Here is a 25577-nt window from a genome sequence, read left to right as displayed (position 1 = left end):
CCTTTCACATTTAAAGCAGAGCCACAAAAGACTCATTCACTGACTCCAAAAACAAACAGCCACACAAACCCCTCCCCCCAAAGAGCAAGTATGGAGCAAGTGAAGATCAACGGGGAGCTGGTGCATGTTAAGGGGTACGGCTCCAGACACTTGTCCCAGGATGCGGTTAAGGAGCTGATCCAGCAGTCTCAAGAGGCCAAGAAGCAGGCCTACTGTCCCTACAGCAAGTTCAGGGTGGGAGCCGCTCTGCTGACCCTCGACAACTGTGTGATTACAGGTAAGGAAGAACGGAAAGACTGTGTCTCTGATTAGAGTGAAGGTTTAGGATCAACAGGCAAGAAAGATAGGTGAAGATCTCTTTTTATTGAATTCTGGATTTCCTTCATTTCATTGTTTTCCGAAGACTAACCTATCAAGTTTTCTATCATCATCGGCAATAAGATTTATCTAAACATTTCAAAAGAAAGAATAGTGAAGGTTAAAAGCATTTCCAATCAGGGAGGAAGCTCACAGCATTAAACAACCTGTTTAGATAAGGTCTGTTCTTTTCCGCTCTGTTGTTGCTTTAGTTCACTGGAAATGTTTGAGTAATAAAAACAGATTTAAAGTGCGAGGATGTTACACATTACCTTATGTAGAGTTTCATTTTGATACACTATGTTAGAGTCAAAGTACAGGTTTCATCTGAACATGTCTGGCTACAGTAGAACATTATTAAATCCTCACCAGGGAAATGCCGTAATATCCTGAAAATCACATTTCATACAAATAACTTTCCCATGAGCTAGGGTAACCTTTTGTTGTTGCGTCACCTGCGTCATCTGTGCTGTTTACATAGACAGGGATGTCAAATCATTGTCAACAGTCAGGAAAAGACACAACTCTCCCGTCAACTGGTGGACAAAGCTTAGCCGCTCACGTGTCCCCTGGGGGGCAAATAGCTGGCCAACAGCCGTGAGAGCAGAGACCCACTGAGTAACTATTTGACCAGGACAGAAGTAAATAGACAGCCCGTTTGATGGTGAAAAGGCCATTCCCCCCACCCCTAAAGTTCCTGTTTCATTTCACAAAAACAACATCACTCAAAATAGCCGATTACATGTTTCCCTTGCAGGCTGCAATGTGGAGAATGCCTGTTACAACCTTGGCGTGTGTGCTGAAAGGAATGCCATCTCCAAGGCAGTGTCAGAGGGCTACAGAAGCTTCAAGGCTATTGCAATCGCCAGGTAACATCCACTTTCAAATAAACCCGATTATAAAATGGAAAGCTAACCCTCCCTATCCTTGCACAAGCCCACAGTCATCCTTCCTGTGTTCCCAAACCTTGAATCACTCGATTTCTGTTTCTTTTTGCACAACACCAAACTGAGCCAACAAAATCAAAGTGAGGCAACAAAAAGTTGGACGTGAGTCTTTGGAAAGCAGCAGCCAACATGCTGCTCCTAAATAAGCACATGTTTTAACCTATTACCTAACCCTATTAACTTAAATATGATTATAATGCCCATATAAGCCTTGTGACTAACCTATCCTATGACTATGACTATAGAGCTGACGTACCTTACAGGAAAGTAGTCATTTAGAGACAGCGTGGGGTGACTGAAAGCAGAGAGGGACCTTCAGAATGATTAGGTTCATATTAAGCGACACTATTGTCAGAGCAAAACATCAAAGTTAAGTCACAAGAAATTAAAGTTCAACATTGAGAGTTCAGATTCAAACATCAGCTACATCAGCAAGCACCTGTATGAAAAAGTCCTGCTCATTCTGCTCTTTGCATACACCAAATAGATTGAACGCATAGGGGGCCTTTCTGCTTGGGTTCCCGGAACCCCTCCCACATGCTTGTGATGTTAATCGGTGACTCTAAAATTGTGAATGTGAGAATGAAAGGTCGTCTGTCTGTGCCTGTGATTGACTGATGACCAGTCCAGGGTGTATCCCGCCTCCCGCCCAATGACAGCTGGGATCGGCTCAAGGCCCTCCACGACTCTGAACAGGATAAGCGGCAGAGATAATGGATGGATGGACGGACAGTCGGAGTACTGCTGGTTACTTCAGTTCCTATTTGTATTCTACATCTGTGTAGAATAAGATGTACATGCTGTTCAGGATCGCAGGGGGCTGGAGCCTATCCCAGCTTTCACTGGGTGGGAGGCAGGGTAAATCCTGGACTGATCGCCAGTCAATCACAGGGCTCACACACAGAGACAAACAATCTTTCACGCTCACACCCACACCTACGGGCAATTTGGAGTCACCATTAAACCTCACGAGCATGTCTGTGGACTGCGGAAGGAATGCACAGGGAGAACAAACTCCACACAAACTCATCCGAACCAGAGTTTGAACTAGGGACCTTCTAGCTGTGAGGCGACAGCGCGATTGTGACTCATATTGTTCCCTGTGTTTTCTCTGCAGCGACCTGAACGACCAGTTCATTTCCCCGTGTGGAGGCTGCAGACAGTTCATGAGAGAGGTATGATGCGATGGTTTGCTCCTGCTTTAATTTGATGACATTAAGCTCTCAATAGAAGACCCTTAAAATGTTTTCAGTTGGAGTTTTAACACATACCAGCTGCTTGTTTCCTCTTTGTTGTCAGGACCACATAAAGGACTTAACTATCTTCTTTCTCATCTTTCCCTCACAGTTCGGGCTGAACTGGAACGTGTACCTGTCCAAACCAGACGGCTCGCACCTGAAGATGACCGTGAACGAGCTGCTGCCCGTCTCCTTCGGCCCTGAAGACCTGTCCATGGATAAAGTGTTTGACATTCCCAATGAGTACTGAGCCTGGAGTCTAGTCTAACAAACACAAGTGTTGGGTCATTGAACCGTATGACATGTTCTGTGGTGCTGAAAATGTATGATGCAGGAGTTTTTATTTATGATAAATATTTGTTTTTGTATCATCTGCTGATTGTTAATGATGTCACATACTTGAATTTACTTTATGTGTAATTGTAATGTGTAATTATCTGTAATTTTAACATATCACAGCGTTAAGCCAACTGTTGTTAGCTGAAAAATTAAATGTATTAGAAATCCACTTACCTACATTGACATATTGGATATTGTACTGTTGTAGACTAAAATATGTGTTAGTTTAAAGGTTTACGTAGGATTTTCCTCCAAAAATAAAACAGACTACAAATTTATCATAATATAAATCATCACTATGGGCCTCTATACATGTGTGTTGGTGAGTGTGTGTGCAGATCCTTGTGAGACCCTTCCCTCTGCATCTATTCTGTTGTTTTGCTTGGAGTGGTTCAAATTAGCAACCATTCAGACCGGCGACCACGGCGAAAGAGCGATGCAGAGTTTGCCTTCTTTCTGTTGGACAGGTAGGTGCCTCAAACAGGGTAGGACAAGCTAACCGGCGGTTAGCATGCTAGCGCGAAGCTAGCGCGAAGGTAACCGCCGGTTAGCATGCTAGCGCAAAGGTAACCGTGATGCTGTCGGTGTAGCTCGGTGGGGTTGACGTGTTCTCGCACGAGAGAGAGTTAGAGCTTCTGGTGACTGTGAGCCCAGGAAGATTGGCCCCGTTTGAATGTATTGTTGACAAAATGCAAGGAAAAATCCTACTTATTATATCTTTAAAGAGACACAAAGACAAGAAATGACATAAATATCAAAGCAGGTCACATATTTTAATAAATTAATTGTTTTAAAAGGAGTCTCACTTCATTTCTTACAGTTGCATGTGAACATAAATGAGAGTTCAAAGGACATTAAATTAGAAAAATATTATTAGGAGTTACAGTGAACTGAAAATATGACTTGTTGCAGCAAATTATTCCATTTCAGAGTTACGGAGGAGACAGAGAGGGAGACATACTTAAGCTGCCGGTGCAAATTCCCTTATCATCTATAAATGATTTTAAGTCTACTTATTTCATGCATTAACGTTAACAATAATTTAAAGGGAGGGGTAATTTAATATGGTATTATTATTGTTTCTCCCTGATTCAAACAACTGACAAGGACTTGCAAACTCAGACAAAAAGGCAGATTTTAACATGATGACTCAAATTTATCTGCGTCAGAATTTAAACTCGGCTTCAAGCATGTTTAAACAAATCAGCAGGAAGAAATTAAACTTGGTGCAAGGTGTAAAACCTCCAACACATAATGAGATGTAAATTGTGCTTGCTGATTATTACTGCTTATAATGCTGTGAAATGATCTGTCCATAAGCCTGAAATCTACCAAATCTATAACAGCAACAAAAAAAAGATCAATATTCAAGTTCAACTGAAAGTTTCTGCAAGTAAAAAACTATGTATCTATAAACTCAGTGCATAAGGCTCGGTTTTTAAGCCTTATTATATTCGTATAAACCCATGTGGAGATCTGAACATAAGCAGGCAAATTCTCCACCTGAGTAATGCCAAAAGTCACGTAAGAGGGCCGTCAATTGTAAAGATGTGTTCAGGCTTATTTTAGAGAGTGGTGCTTGAAGTACTTAAGTCGAGCAAAAATAACTTGCTTGTTCCGTGCTGTATGACTTCGACCTCATAAATATACAGAGACAAGAGTTTAAAGGAGGGGATAATTGCATAACCCAAGTTAATCTGTAACACACACACACTGTACCTAGGCGGACCCCAAACACACAGCAAGCCACGGCTAAAGTCTGTACCATGATGCTTATTGGCTGCTTGTGGATAATAAACAGTGCAGAATAATCCAGCTGTCACTTCTGAGTAATTTAAGTGAGATGATGAAGCTGTAGCTTGCTTACAACACATAACGCCTGTATGTGTGTGCGCTCTTGTCGTTTTCCTCCTTCTGTCTCCACACAGAAGTCACTGAGTGATATAAAACAGCTCTGACTTTGGCTTTGGCTTAATATACTTAAAATATGTTCCTTGCAGGTCTTAACATGCACAAACGTGCATTTTAAAGGTTTGAGTAGCACACAAGTCTAAGCCGTACATGTCTATCTGCTCCTCACTATGTAATAGATAAATAAAGGACATTCTGTAAGAAGGCTGAAAACGTTCAGTGCAGCAACCTACCTGTGCAAAACACAACTTAAACCATCTTTTAAAGAACTTAACAAGGAGGTGAGACCACAAAGTGTTTCTGCTACCGTTCATACCTCTGTAACTGTGACCTCAGCTCTCTGTGGAGAAGCTGTTTGTGGTTTCATCCAGAATGGGCCAAGCAGGCACCTGTAATCTGGGCAGGGTGCCCTCCATCATCCTCTCCATCCACAGTCCCAGCCTGTCAAGCTTGTGGTGGACCTCTATGCTGGTCGCCCTACTGGAGCCTCTCTTGGCCCCGGCCCCATCCTCCCTGGAATGGGACCTGGATCGAGAGTGGGAGCTAGATCGAGACCTGGACCTGGACTTTCTCCTGTCAGAGGAGAAGGAGGTCTCAGAGGAGGAGTCGTTGGGATCGTCACCCGTGAAGACGGGTCTGAAGAGGCAGAAGTATTTCTTGTGGCCATTTAGGGCCAGAACGTGTCCAGCGTAGTCTGACGACTCCTCGTCCTCGTCACGACCCTCGTCCCGTAAGGTGTCGGAGGTTGAGTGAAGGAGCGATGGCATCCAGTGGCGGTGCTTATCAGCGTTGAGGAAGGAGAAGTGGAGGTTCTGAGTTCTGTAGAGGCAGAGGGGTTTAGGATTAAAAAGTGCACCTGCCAGTCTCTTTGATTTGTTATACAGTCATCAGCTTTAATCTGCATTAAAAAGGGAAATGTATACCTTTCTTAAAATTTACAATTACATGAATATATAGATATTATAATAGAAACTTCATGCAGCGCTGAGACTCACCCAGAGAAAGAAAAAACCTCCTTGGCAAACTTCCTGAGCAGGGCGGTCTTGGAGGCGTTGGTGAGCACCAGCACGACGTTGATGTGGCCCGGCCTCAGCTTGACCAGGTTGCTGGTGTACGTGAGGTCCGTCAGCTCGGTCACTTCCACAAAGTCCTTCTTAGGAGGTCGGCTGCACGGACCACAGAGAAACACGGAAGGGGGAAAGAAAAGTGGAAACTTAGAGGCCATTTATAGCGATTATGTTGGAAAGTGTAGTTGTGTTAGGAGAAGATCGCCGCAGGGAGACCTTAAAATATTTTGCTAATAGCCTGCGCCCATTTCCTTGTGAAGAATTCAGTTAAAAGCAGCTTTTTGGAGCATGTTAATTACTGCCGTGTGCTATAATTAATATACCTCAAATTACTGTTAAAGTGTATGCACACAGCTGCTTAACTTTTTTGTATTGTACAAATCTATACTTTAGGGTAAACCCCTTGAGATGTACCATCTCGTTTTTGAGGGGGTCCAAACATACATCATGTAACATGAGTCACACAATAGCAAAAATACAGATCTCAGTACAGCAAACTTAGAAACAGACAACATTCTGTGTAAAGATCAGGACCAATAGGTATAAATATCAGGTATGGACCATAACAGTTTCAATGGTAACAAGTGCATTCTGTTTCAAAGAAAGAAGACAGGGTGTGCTTAAACATACGAAGGGTGGAAATCGGTCTGATATCAACAGGTAAATTGTTCCAATCAGTTGGGGCTTTAAACATAAAAGCCCTTTTTCCAAGTGCTTTCTTAGCATGAGTGCGTCATCGTGAAGTGCGTGAAGTAAAAGGTACAAAATACCTTCGTAAATAAGCAGGATAGTTAAAATGTATACATTTGAATAAAAGCTGAAGTCAGTGGATCTGTCTTCTTACACTCACAGATGGCCAGTTTAGTGATTCATACAATGTACAGTGATGGGTGTGAAAAGGACATGCAAGCACAAATCGGCAGAGTCTATTATATGTTGTGTTAAGGTTAACATCACAGCAGTCAAGAATAGGAAGTATAACACTACTTGTAAAGCACTTCCGAGATCGATACAGGACATTGACCGCAAAATAGACCAAGATATTTTATATGAAAGAGCCATCGTTACAGGTTATTACACATGAACCAGTTTTTGATTTGAGTTTCTGTTTCTGTCAGGTAGCAAAGATCATTTCATAGGACTTTGATTTGTTGAGCAATAGATTATTGTGTAACAGCCAATCTTCAGACGGAAGAGAAGTTTGAACTTGTGATAGATGAGGTTTAGAAGTATACGTGACATATTGAAAATTGATGGTAAGTTATTCAGACAAATGGAAAAGAGAAGTGGTCCCAATGTTGACCCTTGGGGCACACCTCTTTGTTAAATCAGATTTATTCCCATTTAAAAGAGCACATCGTTTTCTGTTATGTAGGTATGCACTAAACTAGCAAAGCTCATCTCATAATAGATAACAATCAACAAAGTCAAAAGCTTTAGTTAGGTCGATGAAGATTGCACCTGTGAGTCTATTGATGCTGGAAAATCCAAGCTTCACATCCACACATGGTTGTTGCTAGTGAGGTGCAACAGAGACTACATGAGTGTATGAAATGTGGGAGAGTGTTTGCAATAATCAAGCAAATTAGGGTTACAAAACTAAAATCCTCAAATCAAAACACTATGCATCAGCCTGTAGTAGGTAAATACAGACAGATGGCTATGTGAGCATTTTCTGTATTACCCTACACATATTTGTTTACCTTCTAAAAATCACTTCAGGCTGGTCAGAGAAAATGAATTCATTAAGAGTATACTGCTGAGTCATGTTTGATTATTAATGAGAAGAATTCTTGTGGGACTACGTGAGGCAGCTTTGACAACTCAAGGACGTGCTTCGGTTAGACAAACTGCAAACCCCCGCCCCCCCATGGTCCTGCCTGTTTGATAAACAGCCGTTCAAGTGCAAAATGAGTTTGAAAAACATCATTCAGGCAGACTGCATCGTATCAAGATTTCTGCTGCTGTGCCTCATATTGTGGGCAGAGTTTCAGCACCCTTAAAGCCAAAGTATTCTGCCTCCATCTTGTGTTCACTTCTCTCCACTGCATTACCTTGTGGTACCGGCTCTACTTGAAGCATCCTCCTCAGTTTGTTGTTGCTCCTTTGGCTTCGGTTTGCGGGGTTTGCTTTCACCTGGCTCACTGAAAATACATCATAAATGGGGAAAATCATTAATCTTTTGGGCACCGCTATGCAGCCTGTATTTGGTTCAGCTGGAGTCAAACTCATGAACTATTATGTAGGATTAGAAGACAAAGATTTGTTTTTCACCTGAAGGCCTGAATGATGACGGTGCCAAAAAGAATGAAGAGGGCGGAGAAGATCAGCGACAGGATGGGCATCATCTCTCGCCTGGAAGAAAGAGAGATGTCAGCCAACATCAGATAACAACACTCTTCCTTCTTTGCTCTGAATAACTTTGAGAGAGTTGTCTTACCAGTTTGAGTAGAGAAGGTCGTCGTATATTTGTAGGATGTAATCATAGGCAGCATTAATCCACTGAATGATAAACATCTGGGAGATTGAAAGTGAACAAAACATGACATTAATCAAAAATTGCCAGACTTCAGGAATGTGTCAGCCCCAGCCCAGAGAGGCAGCAAGTGTGCGTCTGTGTGACTTACAGGAGCCATCTCGTTGTTGAGTTCAGGCAGGGTGGTGTCCAAGGTCAGGTAGGTCGGGTCTTTCTGAAGGAGCTCCAGCTGTTCGTGAAGGCGGTGCTTATCTTCCTCACTGCCGTTCCAGCCGCCGCTCACAGAGCGATATAGGACCCTGCCAGCCTGGCTCCGCCTCTCAAGAATCACCACCTGTGAGGCGTATTAAAGAGCGCTTTTACTGTAAACAGAAGCTAAGCAGAGTCTTAGAAAGGACATATCGGAAATCTGACACATATCACATTCTGTTCTGGGTATAAAAGAGTTGCAAGCGAGCTCACACTGTTCTCGATGCTACAGGATGACAGAAATTTACATCCCTTTTTTGCTTACATATGATTATAGGAGCTTTTTGTGTGAGTGTTTTTGCCACTGACCTGAGGGAGACCTGAGAGTGCCGCCTGATTATGCAGCAGTGCCTGACAGAGAGGCTGCTGGTGACGCTGGTAGACGTACGCGAACCGCAGCACCTCTTTACTGTTCGCTGACGCAAAGTCCAGGAAGGCCTTGTTGCCTGGGAGAAATGCTTGGTCCTCCCCTGTGATCAACAGCACACAGTACCTGCAAAGCACAGTCACAGTGACAAACACTTTAATTTCTTTAGGGGTTCAAGGATTTTAATTCAACTCTCGTAAACTTAGCCAAGCTTATTTCCTTTCCCGTCTATGACAACCTCAGCTGAGGTAGACAAGCAGTGAAGAGGCAATAAAGACGCATTATCTTATTACACAAGAGTTCAATTTCAGGGAGATATTAATAGCAGCACCAAAGCCTCAGACTCATAAAATATCTTACTTCCTCCGTCGGTGAAACTGCTTAACAGGACACAGCTCATCAAAAAGCTTCTGGTTGACCAGCCGCGGCACCTGCAGGAACTTATTGTTGGAGACGAACTCGTCCATGATCTGCCGCTTCATCCCTCTGGCCTGAAAGAGAGAAAGGGGCAGAGGGTATGAAATTTGGTAAAGTAAGTAATTTCATTGATATTAAAAATGATTTCCACTCAAACGTTCTGGCTGGGAATCTGCGCTTGTTGTACCTGGATGATGTCAACAGGCTTCGCCGTGTCCTCCTTAAACAGCAGCATGGTGGGGGCGTATGTGTTGATGTTGAACTGCCGTAGGATTCGAGTGTTCTGCGCGTCACCCTGATCCACGTAGCCAAAGCGCACATAGTCTCTGAAGGCGAAGGCTGTTAACTGGAGAGTGGAGGGGGAAGATGAGAGCCTCGAAAATACTTTTTTATCTACCCATCTATATGCTTTTATGTAAAGACATACAAGAGTGAAAACTAAATAAAGGAATCTGCTTCGTCTGTGAACACATCGCTTACTTTGTAGAGTAGGGGGGCAAAAGGGACTTGGTCAAACAGGAGAATGCTGGGCTTATTTTCAGCATGCCAGCTGTCCAGAAACGCCAGGTAGTTGTTATCTGTCACCTGGAGAAACAATGGTAGTTAGTTCAAAATGTCTTCTTCCTATATTAAATAACAGTCTAATCAGGTAAGTCCAAAATATCAGACTAATATTACTGGAACGTAGCAAGCATGTCGCAGTGTGTCAGTTGCATTTACCTTTTCCACCAGTCGCTGGGGCAGCAGGTCTTCTATGAACTGTCGCAGGTGCTCCCGTACCACAGCCTGGTGGAAGAAGGTCACCCTGCCGTTCACCAGCCCGATGATGGAGGGAGCGCGGTGAGCTCCCAGCTGGTTGGCCAGGCGACGCTCATAACCCAGATCCACGATGCCGATGCCAACACCTGGTGTGAGAGTAAACAACACTTGTATTGTAGCTGACACGATGGGGCAAACAAAGATGCCACCTGACACTAATGTTGTGTTATTCCAGTGAAGTTGGACATACGAACACTTAGCGCTGCCTTAACCCTTCTGGTGACATAACTGTGGACTCCCTTTTAGTAATCTAACACTCAAATGAGTTTAAGGAGATTGTGCAAATGTGTTTATATTTCAGCAAAACCGCAAAGACTTCTGTTCAAACTCACAGATTAGAGCTGAGCACCAGAAATGTTTTAAACTCAACAGAAAGTGTCTTCTTAGAAGAACCACTCCAAGCTGTGGGATTTATAGATAGGGTTCATAAAAGATGCACACATCTGTTTTTAGAGTCTTGCAGAGTCGTGTGTTTCCATACAGCTGTATACCTCAGCATCAGAAGAAAACAAGTCAAAGCTTAGTTTGACATGACCAGAAAGATTTTTACTTTTTTAAGGCTTTGAATCTGAGACAGACAAGACCAGCATTTGTCAGTATTTTTATATGAGCAACGGGTTACATGGCTGTGTTTAATGTGAGACTTTGCAGTCATCTGCAGCAATAATCTTTAAAATCAACCTTTTTTCCAGCAGCCTACGGGAGCTGCATTCAGCAAAAATATATATTTTATAATATTTACAGTGTAAGCTTCCTGCACGGCACCAAATGACAGACAGAGTTAGCATCTTGCTAGCAATGTGTAAAGCATCTAGCAGCTAAATAACTAAATATACATTCAGCTGTACTTTACAAGGTCCCGTCATACTGGCTAATGCAATCTGTTTTGATACACAGTTGCCTTCAATGACTCTTATAATTAATTATTGTTCATAATGTCACAGAAGTGTGCATTAGAGGCGCTGGTTTAGCTCAGTTGGTAGAGCAGGCGCCCCATACACAGAGGCTACAGCCCTCAATGCACTGATTGCAAACTTGACTCCCGGCCTGTGATCATTTGGTGCATATCATCCCCCTACTCTCTACTCTCCACACTTCCTGTCTCTCTTCAGCTGTCATATAAATAAAGGCAAAAGCCCAAAAAATGATCTTAAAAAAATATATATATTATGACACAGTTGTTGTATGAGATTGCATAAGGCGGTAGAGGTGCGCTGATTTGTCATTAGTTGGTGCTGAAAACAGTGCGAGGAGTGTGAACTTATGTTTGTCAGTTTCGCAGTAACCCTACAGCAAACAAAAGTTAATGACTGCTAGATGTGTTGGAAAATGTTTGCTAACACGTTAGCTATTGCGACTTATAATAGCAACTATAATTTCATAATGTGTAAAACTTGTGTGCCTTGTGGACTTATATTTCAACAGTGTTAAGCTAGAGATAGCTTTATGTGTAAGCTAACTCTATGGGTCTACAATTGGTCTACTTGATTACAAACATATGTCGGATATTATTCCAGGGCAGGCCGCTTTGTTATTACAGGACGAGCATGAGACTAAGTGTACAGGGCACTGGTTACTCAACTTCTATTTCGGAGAATAAACCCAACAACTTTAAATTCATCCCCCGTGCCAGTAAACTGTTACACAGTGTTGAATTCCTCCCTTGGCTTTACTTGTTGTCCGAGGAAACCAAGAAGAACAAATAAACCCTAATGAATAATTAAAGAAATGGCTCTCTGTGAAGCACCTTAACACTTAGAATTACATTTAACTGCCTTTAACTGAGCAAACATCAACCTCATGTTATGAGGTTATTAGGAAAACCAGCCCCTGACTATGAGAGCATGGGGGAGGTCTAGTGACAGCAAATTACCCAGCGGCTCCAGCTCCTGCACCGTCTCCTTCCACACAGGCTCGATGTGGATGCATGCAAAGCACCACTCAGAGGTCACTTTGATCAGGTACGGCCTCTTGTGGCTGTCTGGAAGGACATCGCTGTTAAACTGCGCGTGGTGAAGCAGGTACTTGCTGTCTGAAAAGTCCCTGGATCTGGAGGAGGGTTGGAAACAAGACAGGGAGCCTTTTTATAGACGCAGCCTACAGGGTGCTGTGAAGCAAGGCCATGACCTGAGAGACAACTGGCTGTAACTGCAATCTGTTCATCCATTTTACATCTTTGGGCACATTAGTGCGACATTCAGTCCAATGTTCTCCTATTAGTAATACTAGAAGAGCCCTCAAAATAAAAATATAAGGATAACTGGCTTGCATCTGGGCACATCTTGGCAAAAGCAAACACAGGAAGGGGCCCACACTACAATCCTCACTATGGACTGGACACAGGAGCATTGTGGGAAACACATGCATAAACAATAAAATGGGAACATGGGGACTAGAAGAAGAAAGCAGTTTTCTTATCAAAGAGTTTGGTCCTAAGCATGCTGGGACTTTGACTGTCAGTGACGAATACTTTGAGGTAATGAAAGAGAAATCTTAACACGTAGTACCTGGGGAAATGGAAAAAAGATTCATCAAAGTAGAAGCTGTTGTGGAAGCTGCGGAAACCGTGATGCTGCGACTGTCCGAAGGGCTGGTTTTCATCCATCTGCCCATAGCGGTCAAAGTTGGACCTTCGCTCCTCATTAGACAGAATCTATGAGGTGAGAGGACAGCGACAATGATGATTATGATTGTAAACAGAATCAAACAGAAATTGAAACTGGCTGAACCACATAGAGAACATACTTGAGTATTTTGAATGCATGAATGGGCATGACATGTTATGAGTCATTGTCACGTACCTCGTATGACTTAGAAACCTTGATGAACATGTCCTCAGCCTTGGGGTCCTTGTTCTTGTCTGGATGCCTGGAAATGTGCATAAAGGAGGTAATTAAGCACTGCTAGGTCACACGGGGTTAAAAGTAAGAGTTCAACGTTTTATATCAAATAACAAGCGCACTTTCAGATGTCAAATGCACACTGTTGTAAAGTGCATAAGGCCCATCTGCTGCAGCCAGGATGTGATGGCCTGTTAGGGGACCAGGTGTCAGTCACTCACCATTCTTTGGCGAGGTTCTTGTACGCTCTTTTGATTTCTGCTTGACTCGCGCTCCTGCTGACACCCAGGATTTTGTAGGGGTCAGACTCGGAAGATGTTCGCACCAACTGCACACCCAAAATTAGCAGAAAGATGGCGAGCAAAGCTGGACATGTCCGAGGATATCGGCTGTTTCTCCTAACCGTCATTGCTTCTCACTGTCCTCCTCGTTCAACGCTTATGTCAGTAAGCTAAGAAGCTACCTCGTCTAGTAACGTTACAAAGCTTTTGTGTAACAAGTGTATCAAGCTACACGGTTACATACTCGGGCCTGTTCACGTCTTGAATGTAAGGAAAATTACAAACGGCATACTGACAGTTTACTACGATGAGGCCATTATTTTTCCAGCTAACGCATATCGGCAGTGTCATGCCCGTAATTAAAGATAGAGTTTCCGGTAACACATTTCAAAATAAAATATTACTGAACCCCCTTTTAAAACGTCAGGTTACTTTGATATTATATTTTTAAGAGGTATATGAAAATTATTAAAATAAAATTGCTGTAACATATGGTACTATGTAAGATAACATACACACTGCATAATACGCATAACACGGAGGAATATAAGAGTAACACGTCTAAAAGATTTGCATACAATAAAGTTTATAAATAATTGCAGCAATATGAAACAATTGATTATGTTCCATAATCCCCCTGTATCTGTGAAATTGCTGAATTGTGATTTGATCTGTTCATTAAAAAATTCAACGCAAGCATTAAATGACATGCTACTGCACAGTTTCCCAATTTTCCACCATTTCCCAGTTTGAGATCCATAAAGTACATCTATCTATTTATCTACCCTGACATCAACAAGTCTTTGCTGATGAACAATACGGCCTACTCTAAATACAACATATATCAATAGAGTGTATATTTTATATATTGTGTTATCTAATTTTGTACTTTTTTATATATATATATATATATCGATAGATATATATATTTTGATCTTTATTTTTTACCCTCTGTGTGCTGATTCTTTCCTATTGTATTGTACTGTATAAGCTGCTGGAGACTGAATTTCCCAGAGGGAGTCATCCCAAAGGGATCAATAAAGTTGAGTTAGACTTAGTCTAAGTCTAAGTCAAGCAGCCTGTTGTGATTCTGATTATCCATTTGAAGTCCATTTTCATAACATCAAGCAATCAATGTGGAAAAACCCTGTCTCATGTATATAGGACAGTTTATTGTTCATGTCATCATATGGACATACATTTTATTCATGTAATATCATTCGTCATCTGGCATGAATCTATGCACACTGTTTGGTTTTTTTTTTACTGTAAATACTGTTACTTAAATAAGATAACATAAGATATAGTACTTTATTGGTCCCCAGAGGGGAAATTCGGTTGTTGCAACAGCACAAAGACAAGCAAGAAGCAAGAAGGCAAGTACAAATAGAAATAGGAATAGATACAATTAAAATTAAATAAGAGATATATGCAACTGGTATACAAAAGTGACATAAGTGACGTGGTATGGGATAAAGGGACATATATAGGTAGAAGAAGCAACATTTATCAGTATGAAATGGTACAGTATATATATTATTGTATAATTACATAAATTTCTAAATCATGTAATATATTTCAGCATCATTGCACTCCTCATACTTGAAGTATTGTCTTTCACTTGTAGATATTAGCTTAATATTTAATGTTTATTGTAGGCTTGTACATATTAGTTAAATTTTTAATATTTAAGTGTACAAAGAGAGCAAATTTAAACTGGAGTCATATAAAGCTGATTCTGAAATGCTGCATTGGAGTTCCAAAGTACACATGTCGTGCTTTTATTCTGAAGTAAGATAATATAATATCCGGTCTTGGTTTGGCTAGTTCTCCAAACTTCACGCTGCATCACTGAACACTGGCGATAAAGCGCATGCTCCAGTCGGCAGCTGTGCTCAAATGGCTCCCCCTCCCCTTTTTTATTTTTTAGTATCGTTTCCTCCTCTGTTTTTTTCCTGATAAGATATTTCATGTTTTGAAAGTAAACGTTTTTAAATATCTTTATTTTTTTTTAATTTAACTGGTATTTCGTGTGACTTCCGGCCAAAATCAACGTTAGTATTGGAGTAAGTCCGTTCCTTTTTGTGTCGGTGATGTGCAATTTGATATATAAAAAAATGTTGATGTCATATAAATGAATAATATAACAATAATAATAATAATAATATAATGATAATATGTTGTGTTTATTTAAAAGCATTTCGCTTCTTTCGGGGGCTTCACTTCCGTTTCCGGTTCGTCACGGGCGCACAGAACTGATTTGGTTTTACACTACGAGACAAAAAAGATGAATACGTCGATACCTGGCTCAGCTCACCGGGCGAACGATTTAACCTGCTTACTGTAACCTGCGTGGCAGCTAAACTCTGTGTTTTCCATCTACCGTTTAAACCAATATGAATAACTTGTGCATGTTTGTATTCAGAGGAGTGAGCTCACGAAGTGCGCAGAGGGTCTTAACTCGGTAGCTTGCGCTAGCGCTGCAAAGCTGCTGTCTGTGGCCCGCTTTGGCAGTGTCACGCACGGGACTGGTACTTTTCAATAACCGAGGTAACTCACAAATGCTTATCGATTTATTGCTGCTAACATACTTGCTGCGACACATCTACATTGTACACTTGAACAGCAAAGCTTAGGATGCAGGTGGTGCTATAAAATCATGGTTGTGCAGCTGAGACGTGGATACTTTGCTAACTTGCTAGATAAATGTTTTTTTACGCTAAATGTGTTATCTAAATGCAGGACAATAACCTCGCCGCCAAACTGTAATATACATGAATTGAAGGGGCTGTGACTAATGAAATATGCTGACTAACACTTCTCAAACATTAGAAATCCTTTATGATGCTCATGAATGTTTGTTTACATCTGTAATGTCTGTAAACACAGCTGTAAAACAGGCTAAAGCAAATATTAAGTGCTTTGTGATTAACAGCTGCACTATATCTAAGGCAGTATATTTTAATTGATCATAAAATGGGCAAACACTAAATGCAGATTTATCCTTTTTAAGTCTTTCAGCCACCTGGTACAAGTTTCCAGAAATGCATTCGTGCAAATCCTAAGTTGTGTGTTTTGTTTTCTTCCCCCCCCTCAGACTTGGCACCATGCATCTTATACGTCTAGTATGCCGCCACAAGACAGCCCTGGTCATCGGCACTGTGTGCAGCTTTGCTGTAGTCCTTGTCTTCTTGGCCAAATGTACCTCAGAAACCCTGAAACAGGTCCACCAGGATCCTCCAGGTTTGGCCCCTCGTGCAAATGTTTTACAATCTCGTCCGGAGCATCATAATCCCCCTTCCACATCCAAAGACTTGTCAGCAATGCTGGTGGTCCTCATCACAACCGGACCGAAGTACACAGAGAGGAGGAGTATCATCCGCAGCACCTGGCTGGCCAAGCGGGACTCTGATGTTCTCGCCATGTTTGTGGTTGGGACTCAGGGTCTTTCCAGCGAGGACCTTCAGAACCTGAACACAGAGCAGGGGCGGCACAAAGACCTGCTCTTACTGCCGGAGTTGAGAGATTCCTATGAGAACCTGACACTCAAGCTGCTGCACATGTACTCCTGGCTGGACCAGAATGTGGACTTCAAGTTTGTCCTCAAAGCAGATGATGACACGTTTGCTCGCTTGGACCTCCTTAAGGAGGAGCTGAAGGCGAAAGAGCCCAGCCGGCTGTACTGGGGCTTCTTCTCAGGGAGGGGGAGAGTGAAAACAGCTGGGAAGTGGCGGGAAAGCGCATGGGAGCTCTGTGACTACTATCTGCCCTACGCACTGGGCGGGGGCTACATCCTCTCGGCAGACCTGGTACATTACATTCACCTTAATACAGGGTTCTTAAAGACGTGGCAGAGTGAGGATGTGTCACTGGGCGCCTGGCTGGCACCGGTGGATGTTCGGCGGACGCATGACCCACGCTTTGACACAGAGTACAAATCGCGTGGTTGCAACAATAAATACTTGGTGACACACAAGCAGAGTTTAGAGGACATGTTGGAAAAACACCAGACTCTGCAGCGTGACGGCAGGCTCTGCAAGGAGGAAGTGAAGCTGCGATTGTCTTATGTGTACGACTGGGGAGTGCCACCCTCACAGTGCTGCCAAAGGAAGGACGGCATTCCATAAAACTGTCCTTTTAACAAGACTTAAATCCCCCCTGTGTTTCTTATCTTCCTAGTCTGGAAACAAACATTGTCAACAAATTCTCCCACCTTTGGAACACCATTTATAGTTGTGTAACGCGTCCCGGGCATCATAATAAATGTCGTAATACTATAAGGAACCCAATTTTTCTAATTGTTAGAATAAAGTGAAGCAACGACACGTGTGCAGGCCAAACTGAAGCTCTTTTTTCCCCAATTATAACCACATTTAAAATGTGTTTCCAAGTTAATTTATAATATGTTTACCACTGGTATCATGTGTTTAAAGCAAGAGCAGGTTCTAATGAGGTCTGGACACTTCCCTTTTTCTGCAGTAGATAATAGATTAAGGGGTTTCACAATTCTGGAAACAAGCTCCACACAGTTTCGATGATAATCTAAATTAGGTCTGACTACTTAAATCCTCACCTGGTTTAACATGGTCTGTGCAGACCCAGTCCATGTTAAACCACCTTCATTTCTGTATTTTCAAATATAATGTGCTTTCAAGCAGCATTAAAGCTTCTGCAGTGATGTCTCCTACCAGTGTCGCAAATGTAAATGGTGTAATAACAGAGAATTGGCTAAAAATGTTACCGCTTAACCCTCAACTTCAGCCTTGTCTTCTTTCTAACTAGTGAGCTTCTTCTGCCTTGTTTTTCAGACCCATGTCAGCGCCCTCCTCACGCCAACTTCTCCACATTGGTTGCCTCTCTCTCTCTCCCCACTCTGTGCTTCCTCTGCTCGACCATTTGCTTCATATTCCTCAACACTATGAATCATGTTTATTTCAGTATAAAAGAAAATACAGGGAAACACAGATGGGAGATGCCATGATGTCTACTGTTTTTTTTGTGAGCTATTTTGTTTGTATTTAATTTATTGTTAATTTATTCTGCAGCAAACACAACACACTGGTATTGATTTGGGACAGAAGCACAGTTGTTGCTGCTTGTTACTGAATTTGTATTTATAAGCTTTGGGCGAGAAATGTTTACTTTTTCAATGTAAAACTTGTTTACGGTTTAACGGTACGCAAGATGTCACGTCTTTAAAGGTGCAAAGAATGTGTGAGAGGAAATTGTCGGATGTGTTTTATTCAACAGGCCTTCTTAATTCTTAATACTGGAGTCTGTGTGTGGAGATTGTGATGTTATTTACATGTCCAAGGAAATTACACTTTAAATGTTGGTACATTTACTGAGCTGAGATATCATGTTGTTTGGTCATGTTTATTCGCAGCACAGATTCAGATGGAGAAACTGGATATAGACTGTAAAGAACAGCTGGCAACATCATTTTAAGGTCCTTTTAATGTTGAATGATTTCCCTTTTTCCTCTCCAACATGAGCTCAGCCCGTGGTGTCAGTAGCTGTGTCCCAAAACTTTTGGAAAGCAGCAAAAAAAGATCAAACTTCAATGACTGTTGTTATGTTTTTGTGAATAACCACATGACCATTTTCTCACTGTTTTCACTAGCAGATTCTCATTTGGTACAAGTCAATTTTCAGTGTTTGTTGGATATTTTATTAAAAGGCATAAATGTATTTTTGTCACTTTTATTCTCATATATTCATTGTTTGAGTCGTGTAGTTTGAAGCGGCAAAATTGCTCTAGATATCGACCCATCTCTGTTAATTTAAAGATGCATCTTTGCGTCTCTGTAGGGGCTTTTATTGCACAAATTAAATGTGACACAGAAAAACAGAAAGCTTAATGTAGCAGAGCCTAACCATCTGTGTTTACATGAATCAGCACCTGCTGCCTGTGGGACCTGATCGTAGACAGACTGTGTTTTCACACCTCCTGTGGCAGAAAGCAGCGCTTAGCGAAGGGATGTAGTTTTGGCGAAAAGCCAGGATGGGATTTGGCAGCCTCCTGGCTTTGATGAGGTCACCACCTTCTTGTTGTGGTGGGATCATCCAGCAGTCATGTTTCTCTGACACATAAACACAAGCCAGCACACAAACCAGCTGGGATTTCAGTCAGTTAAGGGGCTCTACTATTCTCAGCTAAAAACATGCCAAACAATACTGCAAAATTAAGCCAACATGGACTGTCACCATTTTCTCAATCAATCTTGATTTAGATAAGATTTGATCGATATTTTAAATGTTTTATATCAATTCATATATACATTCTTTATTTATACATTCTTCTTCCCTTCTTGCAGAAACTGAGCCCAGAAAAAAACCCATTACCCAACTCAAGTACGATTATTTCGGAAGGTTTTGATGAAACAAATAACGCCCTCATTCATTATCCACACCTTTAGTAAAATGGTACCAAACCAGTTTTACATGTGTGCTGTAATAGAGATGCATTGCTGAAAAGAGAAGTGGTATAAAGTCTATTGCACAAAGGCACGTGCGAAAAAGCAGAAACTCTGTTCTCAGGGTGCAAAGCAGGCTGCAGTTGCAGTGGGGAAGACCTGAACAAGTGTATTATATTCTCCTGTTATCAAATCTTATAAACTTTCCTTCAACACTATGTTCCACCCCTGCTCGGACAACATACAGAGGAATAAGGAAAATGTTATGTATGATTAGGATAATACAACAGGAAATACCCACAAAACAAATATAGTTTTCTGTATGTATACTTTTTTGATCCAACAGAGCAGACAGAAGTAAATTTGCTTTAAATTTCTATGTTAAGTCAATCAATCCATCTTTAATCCTTTTTTCTGTAATATTAAGTCTTATACAATATTCAGTACATTTATAACATATATTGACAATCAAATTTTAGAAATGTAGATACAGTTAAGATGACCAGAAGGCCTAGGTTTTGTCATGTGGACTGGCATTAATATGCATTTCATAATAAATGTGTGTACAAAGAATCATATACAGTATGCTAGATATACAGTTAGATATTTATTAAAATATACTCTAAACTGTGTAGGCCAGAGCTTAGTCCAGAGTAGATTTTAAAGTAACAAATTGAGGTCACATGCAGGATAGAACCCTGATTCAGTTCCCTCTGAGCTGGCTGAGATTGAGGTTATTTATACAGGAAGCACTCTGGAGTGGCTGATGGCTGTCAGCACAAATTGCCTCAAGGTGGACCTCTGGGAATGAGGTGGAGGTGGCTGTATCATAGTGTCAGCTTATTTTGGTGCCGAGTCGAAGCTCAGTTTAATTCCCAACCATCCCTCGGTACAGCCGAAGGTGTTCTGGTTCAGAGCTGCAGCAGAGCCAGCAATGTTCCCTTACTCTCTTAATGTTCCCTTCTACTGTAGGTGCTGCTGCCATGTCATATAAGGCAATGTGAAAAGTGTTGCAAATGTTGCGAAGGACAAAACACCTGCACACCATCTACTTTTGTCTGCCTTCTCATGTGTAGTATGCTTATATTAACAGACATGGTTATTTGTTGGTAATATTCTCCAAACAACACAACTGCGTAGTTTAATTGCATTTTAAAAGATGGTGACTGTCGTTATGGATTACATAGACAAGCATAATATAAAAACATGCTACATTGTCTGTTAGGAGGAATTAATTTGTACATTTTTCAACTTGTTTTCCTACTTTCTTTGAGTAATTTTTCTGGGAATAAAGATTGTAACTAACGAGCTATAATGAATTAAAGAGAAAGACTTAGGCCTAAGCAGAAGAGTTGTTTGCATTCAGCAATTTAGAAAAAACTGTGTGATTGTAACTCCAAGGGTTTGGAACCCTTACAGAAGAAAAGGTAGTTCAGGGAACACCTTTTTTAGGGTTCGGAAAACTTAAAAAGTTTTAATGCTTACGTGTTAGAAAGCATGTACTGTTGTAGTGTTCTGACCGGACTTGAGTTTATATTTTAAAATGTGTTTTGCTTTATGTCACTTTTCTTTAAATGTTTTTAATGTTCTGTTTTAACTGTGTAAAGCACTTTGAATTTCTTTATCTATCTTCACTTTGCTATTTAATGTCTTATTTTATGTTGTGTTTTTTGCTTTTGTTGTCTCGTGAAAAGCACTTTGAATTGTCCTGTTGCTGAAATGTGCTATATAAATAAACTTGCCTTGCCTTAATTTATTGAAAAATTGTTGTCTACAGCATGAGATTTAAAATGTGAACTTTCATTCTTGCTAAATAAAGCTATTTTATGGATATATAAAATTTGAGGCTGATGTACAGTAAGCTGTAAATCATGTCTTCCACTAGATGGCAGTAGCGCTGGATCGATAACAACAAATCTAACATCTAAAGAAGATCTTAAACCAGTGAAACCGGAAATGTCACCCGACTGACTACGAACCGAAGTGGTTGCTGTAACTACATCTCCACTTTGTAATTCATGATGGGATGTTGATTTAAAGGAAGAAAAAGTGATATAACATCGTCACAGCGCAAACTGCGAATATGACAAATGGTAGGTTTGCTGTAGTATTCAACTAGCTTGGCGGTGGTAGCTGCAGAACAGGACATGTAAGTTAGGCTAACGAGGAGGCTAGTTTAGCTGTAGACGTGGCCCCGGGCAGCACTGTTAGTACTAAACTAAGAGTCCTTCACAATTTAAGTAGTGTTTTATTTGGTATACAATTCGCTGTCTTAACGTAAGGGCTATTGTCTTCAAACCCGTTGTGTTGGCTACATCGTATTTTGTACTGGCTTCAATGTTTCTTGCTAACTAGCTTGAGTGACGTCAGATTTTGGTAGCTAATGCTCGAAATGTCATATAGAGTAGATATCACTGGTAATTGAGGATTGTAACCAAGGGCGACCATGCGTTTGCCATCAGAGGCCCTCAGCTCTGAATTCCCTGCTCGAGGACATCAGGCTGGCAAACTCATTACCTGTTTCTAAATCTTTGCTTAAAACAAGGCTTTTTTTTAGTGATTGATTGGTATTTCATGTGCTGTAGTGATTTATATTATTTATTATTTAGTCGATGTATTCTTTAAAGCACTAGTAACCTTGTGTGCTATATAAATAAACTTATTATTATTATTATTATTATTATTAATTGAATAAGGCAAGGAAAACCTGATAGCATGTAAGTGACATTAGTCCTACAAATCAGCTGTTTAAAGGCTGTCATCCATTGCTGATTTTGGTCATTATTTTCGTATTGTTCAGGACTTAACAGAGTCAACAAAACAGCTGAGTGTATCTAAGTTGAAGGGCAAAATCAACCACAAACAAGATGTATATGTTACTGTTAAAATACTATAAATAGTGGATACGCTGTCAAACCTATTGGAGAAAAATTACATCTGTCTCTCTTAGCTTGTTTGAGCTCCTACATATAATGACGATATTACTAGTCGACAGATTGTTACTCAAAACTTAAACATATATCCCTTTTAAACCAACTTTAGTGTGTGTCTTTTGGATGTTGCTCCATTTTCTACTGTTTAAGAAGCAGCATTAATTGATTTTAGTGTCATAATCTCTCCAATCTGCCTCTTTTTGGTTCTTCTTACCAAGAGACTCTCAAATTAAAACTAACCTGCTCTGCTCTACCACTGCAAGAATCTGGTATTTCTACACCCACAACTGGCTTTTTTTTTTTCAACTGGCACATTCAATACTGTCCTATCTCTGTGTTTTCTTTGTGTCTGATTGAATACAGTTAACAGATAAGTCATATTATTTTTCCCTGTCTTTTACAGTATACTCTTTCGATGGCATCCTGGTGTTTGGGCTGCTGTTCATCTGCACTTGTGCATACCTCAAAAAGGTTCCTCGCATAAACACCTGGCTGCTGTCAGAGAAGAAAGGAGTGTGGGGCGTCTTCTACAAAGGTAGATATATGATTAATAAACACACACAACTGTGATTTCTACACCAAATGACTCTGTTGGAATACCGAAAAATTGAGAACCCGTACTTGAAAATAAGAGGCTTCATCAGCATAATTAGTGTGTTTTGAGTTTTGAATTTCTTTTTTTTAAAAACACAACATTGAAGTGCATAAAAAGTCACCCATCATTGGAAATGAAGATTTTATATCTGTAACATTCGCAGTGTGGGACCTTGTACCATGTTTTTCAAACTTAACAAGTAAACTTATCATGATCATTATTTAGTGTCTTTGAACTCAGTGGCCTAAAGTGCAATAGATCTTTTAAACAACCAACTTTTCGACATCTGATAGCAGGGACAGTACAAGTGGGATGGTTCATTGATAGCCAGGCTTACTGGGATACTTAAGGGGAACTGAGCCATTGTTAATATGATTAGTTCCAATTGTGCTATTTCTACCTTAAAAAGAAAGATTGTCCTTTGTGTAAATGCATATGTTTAGTTAAATACACACAAAAACACTTAACTCAGTCATTGTTTCATTGCAAACAGTAGAAAATGTTGCACTGTCCACATATTTGTAGATCACAGTGTGTCTCTTATCAAAAAGTTTCTTATATCTGCATCATTCACATCAGTAGCTCTTGTAACATTGCAATTCCGCCACGGCACAGTAAAGTAGCTCTGCCGTTACGCTGCCTTTTGCCAATTTTACACTGAACCAAGCAAAGCCAGTGTAAAGCCGACCCAGTGTGTGTTTTCACACACCGTTCTGGCAAGGCAGAAAGTGCGCGAAGTGTAAACAAAACAGCCCATGCTTTGCATACACACTCGGCGCTGTTCCGCCCTGCATTTACGCTGACGCCGTTTTGCCTCTGGTACTACCTCAGATGCCGGCTCGGAGGCGGAACGACTTCTCCCCACCATTCCACCTCCGTGCGTTTTACATAAAAGATGAGGCGTAACAGAGGCGTAATAATCCCGCCTTAAACCAGCAGTGTAAAGGGGGCTACTGATAACACATCTGATGAATATATGACCTGACGTTTTCCTCCTTTTCTCTTCTCAGCTGCAATAATCGGGACGCGGCTTCACTTTGCTGTGGCAATTTCCTGTTTGGTCATGGCTTTCTACATCGTCTTTTTGAAATGATGGAGTGAGACTGGACTGGAAAAGACTGGATGGGTGCAGGCTGGGGACGGACTCATCTCTGTGGTCATGTGCTAATCCTTGCGGTGGGACATCTCCTGGATTACATGACCGATGAAACCCCTAATGGCCCTGTAATGTGGACCCATGTGAAAGACTAGACTGTGCTGCCCCCTTCTGGTGACTGGGTACATAACTCCTCCCTTAGTGATGTGTGTGCACTACAGACATGAAGGGCATCCTGAATATCTCCTACAGGGAGATTGTTGGGTCACATGTTATCATACTATTGTACCGTAACACTGTTTGTTGTCTCCATCCACTACCCATCAATATTTATAGTGAAGGATGCAGACAAGGTAAGGGCAGTGTGCACAATAAATTAAACTTGTATACAACCTTAAATTAGTCTAGCTGTATATATTTGGAAAAGGATACGACCAGGAGAGATTACACAGAGGTCATGTGTGAAAATGATCAATTCTGCTTGCTCCCAGCTATGCTGTTTTTTCTGTATCACTTCTTCTGTCACGGGTGGAGGGGAAGATAAACAAAGCTAATATATGAAGATGTTCTTGTGTACATGTTTTCCTTTTTTGCATCCATTATCTTTTCTTAACAGTGCTGGCATCTCTGAAACTTTGTTTAAGGTTTGAAATACACATTTTGCACAGGTTTATGTTGGATTTACTTTGACATTTAGTACAAAAAACATGTTTTTATATGTCACAAGTTGTTACAATTTGAACTGTAAGTCATGTAATGTCACAATTGTAGAACATTGCAGAAAGAAGAGTAATTGGATTGGATAACTATATCAGACTTGCCTGAAGGTTTAAATGCAATGCCAAATGTGGATTGTTCTTCTCATGCAATCTAAATTACATGCTGTAATAATGAATTAAATTCTGCCACCTTATTCTTTTTTATTTTTCAAAGAAGATATTGCTTTTTGGGAGAGTGGGGATGCAATGAAATTTTAAGTAAAACATTAATCACACAATCACTGTGTTGTTTTTTAAAAACAAAGTCAGATCTTAAGTGGCGTTCAGAGTCAGAACGGTGTTTTAAATGTAGTCCCTTTGGAGTTGAATCATGGGTGATATTATTATTGATTTTTGGTCACTACTAACAGAAGATAAAAGTGAATACCTATTCACCATCTTTAAGTTAACATTTAGTTCAGGGGGTTTTGACTGCTCGATGCAGAGTTACCTCAGAGAAATTCCCACAGC

At 40.9% G+C, this 25577-nt stretch overlaps 4 protein-coding genes across 5 annotated transcripts; 3 read left to right on the top strand and 1 right to left on the bottom strand.

Moving 5' to 3' along the window:
- Window positions 1-60: 60 nt before the first annotated feature.
- On the top strand, window positions 61-3091 carry cdab (cytidine deaminase b). The gene is made up of 4 exons (XM_069678953.1): window positions 61-277; window positions 1115-1226; window positions 2422-2479; window positions 2652-3091. The coding sequence occupies exons 1-4, from the start codon at window positions 91-93 to the stop codon at window positions 2790-2792; spliced, it is 498 nt and encodes a 165-aa protein (XP_069535054.1). The 5' UTR covers window positions 61-90; the 3' UTR covers window positions 2793-3091.
- Window positions 3092-3646: 555 nt separating this feature from the next.
- LOC138605658 (dnaJ homolog subfamily C member 16-like) lies at window positions 3647-13625 on the bottom strand. The gene is made up of 15 exons (XM_069678047.1): window positions 13249-13625; window positions 12989-13055; window positions 12695-12840; window positions 12061-12236; window positions 10089-10273; window positions 9849-9953; window positions 9556-9714; window positions 9312-9442; window positions 8894-9077; window positions 8487-8669; window positions 8300-8376; window positions 8134-8214; window positions 7914-8003; window positions 5788-5958; window positions 3647-5611 (listed from the first exon to the last, which is right to left on the bottom strand). The coding sequence occupies exons 1-15, from the start codon at window positions 13434-13436 to the stop codon at window positions 5125-5127; spliced, it is 2430 nt and encodes an 809-aa protein (XP_069534148.1). The 5' UTR covers window positions 13437-13625; the 3' UTR covers window positions 3647-5124.
- Window positions 13626-15283: 1658 nt separating this feature from the next.
- On the top strand, window positions 15284-18986 carry b3galt6 (UDP-Gal:betaGal beta 1,3-galactosyltransferase polypeptide 6). Of its 2 annotated transcripts, XM_069678424.1 has the most exons (3): window positions 15284-15362; window positions 15734-15858; window positions 16406-18986. In XM_069678424.1, the coding sequence occupies exon 3, from the start codon at window positions 16416-16418 to the stop codon at window positions 17433-17435; it is 1020 nt and encodes a 339-aa protein (XP_069534525.1). In that variant the 5' UTR covers window positions 15284-15362; window positions 15734-15858; window positions 16406-16415; the 3' UTR covers window positions 17436-18986. The 2 variants fall into 2 exon arrangements, with proteins under 2 accessions (XP_069534525.1, XP_069534524.1); XM_069678423.1 differs by lacking the exon at window positions 15284-15362 and having other exon boundaries at window positions 15601-15858.
- A 2694-nt stretch (window positions 18987-21680) lies between these two features.
- Window positions 21681-25377, top strand: tmem167b (transmembrane protein 167B). Its single transcript, XM_069678060.1, has 3 exons — window positions 21681-21817; window positions 23061-23192; window positions 24263-25377. Exons 1-3 carry the CDS (start codon window positions 21808-21810, stop codon window positions 24343-24345), a joined length of 225 nt encoding a protein of 74 aa, XP_069534161.1. The 5' UTR covers window positions 21681-21807; the 3' UTR covers window positions 24346-25377.
- The last annotated feature ends 200 nt before the right edge of the window (window positions 25378-25577 follow it).

This window comes from Semicossyphus pulcher, unplaced genomic scaffold, assembly GCF_022749685.1.
Source record: "Semicossyphus pulcher isolate SPU_LCO1_2020_fin unplaced genomic scaffold, fSemPul1.0.p SCAF_3, whole genome shotgun sequence".
NCBI classification, from domain to species: Eukaryota; Metazoa; Chordata; class Actinopteri; order Labriformes; family Labridae; genus Semicossyphus; species Semicossyphus pulcher.
This window is presented reverse-complemented; position numbering and strand designations above follow the sequence as displayed.

What these genes read in the sequence shown, in the direction of transcription:
- cdab (XM_069678953.1), top strand. Translation starts at nt 91, where the DNA reads ATGGAGCAAGTGAAGATCAACGGGGAGCTGGTGCATGTTAAGGGGTAC. An exon ending in CGACAACTGTGTGATTACAG is followed by an intron (nt 278 to 1,114) that starts GTAAGGAAGAAC and finishes TTTCCCTTGCAG; the next exon opens with GCTGCAATGTGGAGAATGCC. An exon ending in AAGGCTATTGCAATCGCCAG is followed by an intron (nt 1,227 to 2,421) that starts GTAACATCCACT and finishes TTTTCTCTGCAG; the next exon opens with CGACCTGAACGACCAGTTCA.
- LOC138605658 (XM_069678047.1), bottom strand. Translation starts at nt 13,436, where the DNA reads ATGACGGTTAGGAGAAACAGCCGATATCCTCGGACATGTCCAGCTTTG. An exon ending in TCAACAACGAGATGGCTCCT is followed by an intron (nt 8,377 to 8,486) that starts GTAAGTCACACA and finishes TCAATCTCCCAG; the next exon opens with ATGTTTATCATTCAGTGGAT. An exon ending in GACCTTCTCTACTCAAACTG is followed by an intron (nt 8,215 to 8,299) that starts GTAAGACAACTC and finishes TCTTTCTTCCAG; the next exon opens with GCGAGAGATGATGCCCATCC.
- b3galt6 (XM_069678424.1), top strand. Translation starts at nt 16,416, where the DNA reads ATGCATCTTATACGTCTAGTATGCCGCCACAAGACAGCCCTGGTCATC.
- tmem167b (XM_069678060.1), top strand. An exon ending in GTGGGGCGTCTTCTACAAAG is followed by an intron (nt 23,193 to 24,262) that starts GTAGATATATGA and finishes TTCTCTTCTCAG; the next exon opens with CTGCAATAATCGGGACGCGG.